The sequence below is a fragment of the Buceros rhinoceros genome, unplaced genomic scaffold (genome assembly GCF_000710305.1).
Source record: "Buceros rhinoceros silvestris isolate BGI_N320 unplaced genomic scaffold, ASM71030v1 scaffold10694, whole genome shotgun sequence".
NCBI lineage: Eukaryota > Metazoa > Chordata > Aves > Bucerotiformes > Bucerotidae > Buceros > Buceros rhinoceros.
In genome coordinates this window covers 16,687-24,795 of record NW_010407679.1, presented here as the reverse complement: position 1 = coordinate 24,795, position 8,109 = coordinate 16,687, and the positions used below count along the sequence as shown (strand labels likewise).

At 40.5% G+C, this 8,109-nt stretch overlaps 1 protein-coding gene across 1 annotated transcript in view; it reads left to right on the top strand.

Annotated features, from left to right (window-relative positions):
- The window catches only part of CNIH3 (cornichon family AMPA receptor auxiliary protein 3), a gene marked incomplete at its 5' end in the record, with an annotated part of 25,270 nt that extends 18,480 nt beyond the window's left edge, over window positions 1–6,790 (top strand). The window contains 3 exons of the mRNA XM_010134579.1: window positions 2,111–2,223; window positions 4,757–4,900; window positions 6,763–6,790. Coding sequence (XP_010132881.1) covers window positions 2,111–2,223; window positions 4,757–4,900; window positions 6,763–6,790 — 285 coding nt within the window. The remainder of the gene's footprint in view (window positions 1–2,110; window positions 2,224–4,756; window positions 4,901–6,762) is intronic.
- Window positions 6,791–8,109: the final 1,319 nt, after the last annotated feature.

The window sequence follows — 8,109 nt, the reverse complement described above, 5'->3', positions numbered from 1 at the left end:
CAGCAGGAACAACAAGAAGTGACTGTTGCTTGTTTCTCAGCCAGCTTTCTCTTCTGTTTGCTAAAGTTGATTGGAAATTTTCGTTATTTTCAGAGGAGATTGTGTCAAACTGCAGGATGATTCTTACAGCCAAGAACTAAGGCAGTGTTATTTTTTAGTTACTTAGTTACTCAGTTTTCTTTTCCTCACAAGCCTTGCTGCTTGTGTCTTTGTACACTTTGTGCTTTCAATTTTCTCACCACCTTTTACATTTGGTCTCTTAGGTAAATCACCTGAATATAAACTGCAGTTGGCTTTGCAGGCTGGGCTTTGTTTACTTCTTTGAGTGAATTCTCTTCAGAAACTGTGATCGGTACTGTTCCTTTATTTATTTATGTCCACAGGAAAATAGCACTCCAAGAAAGGGGTGAGGAGACATAAAAGACCTGTTTGTTGTTCTGTCAAAAGCATCAGTAGATTTAATTTACATCAGAAATGGTGACTGGAATGAGTCCACTTCTAAGAGTTCTTTGCTTTCTTTGTTTCCTTTATAGTTTCGCAGCAGATTTTTTTGTTTTCTTTTGTTTTTTAGCCCCTGCATAAATCTTCACCATGGGTTTCCTTCGCTGTTCTTACCAGCCAGCCCACTGCTCAGGCACCAGGGTTGCTAAGTCTGTGGATTGTGTTGGAATCAGAAATCAAATATGTGATAATGAATGTAATACGCTTTTAAGTGTTCTGATGTTTCGTGGGTAGACTTACATCATGAAGACCTTTCTTGTCTCCGTCTTGTCGTGATGAATCATTCTTTGGGGAAAGGTTGCAGTCATGTTGTAAATCACATTCTAAAAATGAAGGAAAAAAATCCAGCAGCAATAAATAAATACCATCTGGAACCTGAACTGTGTAATTGTATTATGATTTGCCATCCACATAAGACAAGCTTTTGAGAATGTTTAAGTTGAAGGCATAGACATATAGATACCCAAATGTGTTCACTATTTCAAGTAGCGAAGTTAAATGAAAATAAAGAATTATGTTCCCTGCGAGGTGGAAAGACTCCTAGAACCAAGATGATGGAGTTCAGTGCAGCACAGCTGTGTGGGAGTAGGTAGGTGTTGGGAGTAGCTGTGTAGTAGTTTTCACATTGATTTTAAAAATAGGGCTCACTTTAATTATTTGACAAATGAGAATGAATTTACATTAAAAGAAACCCCTCAAATGTTTTTTGCGATTTAACTTTGGTTGATGTAGCTCCAAGATCCAGCAAGCGATGCAGATGAACTGTGTATAGGATTGTCTAGCTTTGAGAAATACATACTGCTGGAAATTAAGCCCTTCTGTGGCTTGAAGAAATAGAGATTTCTGAGAAAAAGCACTGGCAGAAAACAAGAGAAGAAAGCCAGCTAAGAAATGGCAAAGCAGTGAAAAAAAAAAAGCCAAATGCCTTTAGAAATACCTACTCTGAATCAACATCACATAAATTTCTGCTTCTGCCAGTTGCCCACTCACTTTCTCTTTTAATAGAACGAATCGTCTTGGGTCTGAAACAAGTAGTGTGGGGAGCCGTGGATTTACTAAGGAAGTGAGTTTCCGTCTTAGTGGGTTTTAGCTTGCAACACTGACTCAGTAATGGATTTGATCTCTTTAGAGTGTGTATAACACATCAAAATGGTAAAAGCAGCCTTTTGTTTTTCCAGGGACATGCCTCCAATATAGGAATGAAGCTTCAGTAACAGCTTTCTTATTTCCTTTCTGAACGCATCAGTAATGACAGTTCTTTAAGAGTTCTTTTACAGATGTTAACTTAGTCTCACAATGCTTCTGCAAGGGAGGCAGTAATATAATTTATTTTTTGTATACAGAAATGTAGAGGATCCGCTGAGGCAGTAAGTGGTTTGTCCCATGCCTCTCAACAAGCCCCTGGAGCACCACTATGGTTAGAAGATGAACAAACCTGGCACTTGTGCTCATTGCTCAGAGCAAAGCCGTCTGTCAGCTGAGGTATATCTGGGGACAGTCACAGACCCACAGGAGACTTGCAGAGGTGGTTTGTTTTCTGAAAAACGGCTTAGGTGACTAAAGCCAAAGAGATGTTTTACATCTGTTATTTCTGTTCCTTTCTTTTTAGCTGGTGTTGCCGGAGTACTCTATCCATAGTCTCTTCTGCATAATGTTTTTGTGCGCTCAGGAGTGGCTCACACTGGGCTTAAATGTTCCCTTGCTTTTTTATCACTTCTGGAGGTAAGTCCATCTTTTCTACTTGTTAGCCTTATTTGCCAACTCAGCACACATGCAGATTGTGTGAAGTACAAAGTGCAGTGATAGGAGTATGGTTGAATGTTTTTTGCCTGGAAGCCTTTGCCTAAGAAGCAGGTGAAACTTACATTTCCAGAGAAAAATATTTTTCATGAACATTTAGGGTGTGTAAAGAAAACACGTAATAATATAAATGTGGCTTGCAGTTACCAACTTGGATAAATATTGTGAAGGGAGTCGGGAGGCACTCACCACAACTGAATAAAAACTTGGATATTAAACAGACTGGAAGCTGAAAGTGGAACTTGGTGAGGCTCTAAGTCCTTCAGAGATAGGGAGTTGTGAGGCAGTTCATACCTGAAAGATCTTGGAGCTATTCGTTCAGCCCTCGCACGGGAGGAGTTGTGAAACAGCTTTATGCTTTTGTTCTTTTTCAGTGTAAAATGAGTTTTTTCTTACTGTACCGTAGAGGATTTCTGTTCTGCAGGAGAAGTCTCTCCTAGAGAGTCTTGGAGTAGGGATTGCAGTAGATAAAGAGCCGTTGTCCTCACCCTGCCTACATGAAAAAGTGGGGAGCATTTCCCCTCTGGATCACTGCTGTGTGTTTAAATTCACCGAGGGGCTTTCAGAGTGGACCACATAAGACCTGCTGTTGGGCTGCCTGAATATTTTCTGGACAGGCAGTGCAGCTGCTGCTGCATCTTCCTCTGCGTTCTAGTGGAGGATCAGCCTTCTGTTGGCTCTGAAGGTAACGAAGAGACGTCAGTTTTTGTGGTTCTCAGTCTGGAGCCTTCACTACTTTTGCATTTCTACAGCGTTTGTAAAAGCACAGATGATTTTTGTCTGTCAGAGTCTTAGTGTTACAGAGATACATACAGTAGCAGGTATCTACTGTTGCAGAGTAGCTTGAAGAATAATTGTATAAAGAAGGCAAAACCATTCTCTCCGCCGGGAACTAAAAAGGAGTAGCCTTTTTACACTATTTTATGCAAAAGCTTGGTAGTAATGCAGAGTCGTATGATAAAGGGTGTTATTCAGAAGTTAGAGTGGCAGTATAGTTCTCAGATAAGTGAAGCTGTGAGTGTTTTTCTCTGTATTGGTTGCGTGCAATAACAATAATACTGTTTTATGGTGGTGTTTTACTAAGGGTGAACAACCAAAATGTGACAATAATGCTAGTTTAAAAAAATTTTTAAAACAAATTTGAGTAATTGCATTTTACGTCCAAGGTAAAAATGGTTGGACTCTAAATTATATCAACCTTTGGAGAGAATTTTGATTGTCTTTGTTTCCATGATTCTCCATATGCTTTGCTACAATTACTCCACAGAGAGGTTTGGATTCATTGTGTAAAGTTCTGCACAAAACCATGGGAAGATTCTCTGTAATATCTACATCCCAATGAAGATAATTGAGCAAGGTTCAACCTGCTGTCTCTAAATGAATTTGTAGTGTTATCAGAGATTAGTAAGTGGATGTGACTCGTTCTGGAAGGGAGGAAGGCAAAGTTGTTACGAGAACATTTACTTCCAAAGTTTGATGCTGGTCACTTGTTTGCGGGGGTTGTATCTACCTGTCCGTCTTATCTATCTAAAAGCAATCCCAGCAATCTTCAGTGTTTACATTACTATTTCAAATCAACAGAAGTAACAGTATTTCATCTCATTCATGCTGATCTGTAAACAGTTCATTAACTTTGTTGAGGACTTCTTTTTTTTTGTTTGTTTGCTTTTACTTTCAACTGCAAAGTAACTGAGACAAAAGCTCCTTTGCCAAAGAAGTTCTTTTTTCACTATTTTCTCAAACGTCCAGTCATTGCTGAGAATAATTGGAAATTTCCCCTATGTAAGAAGAAAAACATTTTCCAATTAAAATTATTTTGGATGATAAATTTTTGAACAGTGCTGCATCATAGAACGGTTTGGGCTGGAAGGGACCTTAAAGTTCATCTAGATGTAAGCCCCCTTCCATGGGCCGGGACACCTTCCACTAGATCAGGTTGCTTATGTAGATCATGCAGAAAACACTAGTCAGGCAGCTCTTACATTAGTCCATATTAACTTTTTTCCCTTTCAGAGTTGGAGAAATTGAGCGATCAGTTGAGACTGTCACCTTTCATCATGTCTGAAATCAGTTGTGTAGGTGCAGTTAAAGCCCAGTAATCCTTCCTCCATGCTGTGATCACAAGCCACCATATACTGTCGCTCACAGTATGTAAGTTATTAGTGAATAAGCCAAAAATGTTATAGGCAGGGGGAGTGTTTCAATTTAAAGAAATAGTAGAATACAGAAACTCCGCATTCATTAATTGCTTGGTTCTGTAAGAAGTCTGCTTAAAATGGTGTCTTCCTTTTAAAAAATGTTTGGAAATACAGGCTTGAAAAAGAGAGGAAGATTCCTCCCCTATCGTGGAAGAGGGTTGTCTTCTGAGCTGGTGATCAGAAGGGTATATATATCTGCACGTATTCGATACAGAATATTACAGAGTCATTCCAGATGTCTTCTGCTGCTCTTTCAGGTATTTTCGTTGCCCGGCAGATAGTTCAGAGCTAGCATACGATCCACCTGCAGTCATGAATGCAGATACCTTGAGTTACTGTCAAAAAGAGGCCTGGTGCAAGCTAGCTTTCTATCTCCTTTCCTTCTTCTACTATCTGTACTGGTAAGTCAGGTCATTGCACTAACGAAGCGGCTGCTTTTCGTTTGACTTGTGGAGTTGTGTTCAGGAATGACTGGAACCAACTGGCTCATTTCCTTAGTCTTAAGACTTGCTTCTGATCCTGATTCAGGGAAGCGTGCCCACTTACAGCAGCAGGTGCTTAGACCTGCTGACACCTCAGGATAGAATATTAAATGTGTATCTAAGGCCTGAGCCAGGCCCTCAGCCTTCTAGGATGGGTGAAAAAGCAAGTGTTACGATAATGACATTACATCAAATAAAAATGGTAATGTTCTTGTTATTCAAGAGAGTCATGAGAAAAATACGCTGTCTGCTGGTGTAGTAATGCTCGAGGTGGTCAGTGAATGGGTAGGTAGATGTTGGGCGGAACATTGGGTGCACTGAGCCTGTAGTCGTTCCTGCAGGCTGCCTTTGATGACAGGGTAAGCCTGTGTGTGGTCCAGACCCCTAATTATTCTTGAAGATAAGCATCCCCGTTGTGCGTTGCCACCCCTGCCCCATTCAGCTGTTGGATGTCCTTAGCACACAGTCACAACCGCCCAGTGCGAGAATATGTGAGGATCGTATTTAAGGTAAGGCCTTGGCAGAACCCCTGGGCTTTTAGTCCTCCCTGTAATCACACCATAAACTGCTCTTCAAGCCGGTCTTGCAGGCAGTAATCCCTCTGTAAGGCAGGGTTGTGTGCCGGTGGAAGAAGATAAATGTTGTTTCTCCTTTGAATGCTGGTCCGTTGTCTGGTCTGTTGTTCCCCATATCTTGAGGAGTCACTGCTGCAGGCGGTTGTTTCTCAATATTACTTCTAAGTACTCTTGAAAACAAAGTTTTCTGTCCACATGTGCATGCGTGCCTGGGTCTGCATACGTGAGGGAGAGAAAGAAAGTAGAAGGGCCCAGACTCGCAGAAGCTGGTAGGTACCTAACTCAGGCTAAGATGGATGGGGCATGAGAATCTGAGCAGGAGTGGAGCATCCAGTGGCTTTGTGGGTTTGGGCTGACCACCTTTGCCCACCAGTCCTCTTCACAGGGCTGGAGTGAAAATCATGGCAGTTATGCTAGGTAAGCTCTGTTGGTAGTGCAGGGAGATGGCTGAAAAGAGAAGCGTTTTAACCCCGCGTTTTTTGTTGGCTAAAAGACCCCGTCAAAGTCAGCGATGTAGTGTGGTCTGACATTTCTGCTGGGTGTCTACTGTTGTGCGGCTTCCTCTGAGCCCTGCTTGCTTCATTCTAAAATGTGGCCAGAATCCCAAATCCCCTGCCTAGTATTAAATAAAATACTATCAATTACATTCAGTTTTGCTGCGCTCCCCTAGGTATTGTCAGAACTAGAATTTCAGTAAAATGGAGCCGTGGCAATATACTATGATTCTTTTTCTTTTCAGAGTCACATTTAATATGTATGGATTCACTCTAGCTAGTGTCTACATTTTATGTTTCTTCTACTGCATGGGTTTTTTTCCAAAGCAAACAAAACAATGCAGTTTCATGGGAAACCTTGCCTGCCCTGCTGAGAGTTACTGGTTGAAGTTTTAAAGATCAAACACACTAAAGCAAAATGGGTTTGTTTCTTCACTGCTCAGATTCAGACATGAGATTGCACTTTAATAAGCTCAGACACAGCTTGTGGTGCAGTGGGGTGTTGGTAATGAATTTATTTCTTGAGTGCTATTTGATACCCGTCTTGAACACACTATAATTAAGACGCTTTAGAGAGGCAGAAGGAATGCAAAGGAAAGCACAGGTCATTACAGTCACACCTGAGGAAGAGACGGTAAAGGGTTATGAAAGTCAAAGTGCTCTGTGTGCTTCAAAAGGATACTTTCATTTTGTGTCTTTCTTTTACATTCAGCATGATCTACACTTTGGTGAGCTCTTAACCGAAAGATCATCTTTAAAGACTGAAAACAACAAAGGCTGGAGGTGCAAGGACGAGTGAGCCAAGTGATGCATGATTAAAAAAAGAAAAGCAAAAAGAGGAAGACTTTGAACCCAAGAAGTAAATAGAGTACATGAAAGAGAGACCAGCAAGAAGCAGCAGAATGCCTGGGAGAATGGCTGAGTTAACTGTGCATTCTCCTCTTTCTTATGTGTGGCAGTAAATGACTTTCAAAACCCAAACAAAACAAACAAACAAGTTCAACAGGGTGGGCCAAGTTACACAACTGTTCACCTCTCCGGGGATAATGCTGCTTGGTTTAGTGGATTCATTATAAACTATAGTCCCTACTGTCTTCCAGCGCACAAAGTTTCTTTTCTTAATGACTGTTCAGGACTGAGGAAGCAGAGGGCGAGATCATCTTACACGGAAGGAACAGCTATACAACACATTTTGAAAGTGAGCACCGACTGGAGTTCCGATACGATGTGTGACTGGTCCGCAGGGATGTTCACATGGCGCTAATCAGACAGGGATGTCAGATCTTGTGGAATTGCTTTAATGCTGGGTTTTTTAAAGAATTTGCGGTTGCACATGTGTTCTGTTTTCTAATGATATGCTATTGCTGTAGGTGAACATCCGGTATATTTCTGTACTGCATTTGTGGTGCACCAGTGATATGTATAAATACAGTGAGTTTGGTGTAATCAGAATAGTGTTCCTCTGGCTGCAAAAAAAAAAGGTAAAAGCTACATATATTAAGGAGGATTGTAATATAAGAATTATATTAATCACAATGCTGGATAACAAAATACTAATTTACCAGCTAATCATAGTCTGTAATTCTGTTTTGCAGCTTTATTTCTGCTGTCAAATTTAAGCTGAAACAAATGTACAAAATGTTTTTGTCTTATATGAGGTTCGTATTTAAAGATGCTAAGTTTTTTATAATTTAAGTTTTTAAATTTTATCATAATTCTCATTTAAGTTCATGTATATGGGCTGTATATCTTTATATATTTATATGTATGTATATACAAATACACATCTACATAAATGCTCACAATTTATATTTCAGACTATTCTGTTTGATTGACTTGTCAAAAGCATCGTGTCCAGAAATGCTTCTAAATATATGTCAGCAGCGAACCTAGTGGACCAGGGCTGGTTCCCTCAAAGTCACTAAGGTATTTCAGTGCAGCCCTTGGTGCTCTGGGTCGTAAACAAGCCTGTAAGATCAAGACTAACACCAGCACAAGCACAGAGGCCACTGGAATCTTGCATTGTGAATGAGCTGAAAGGTCTGTTGCTGCCAGAGAT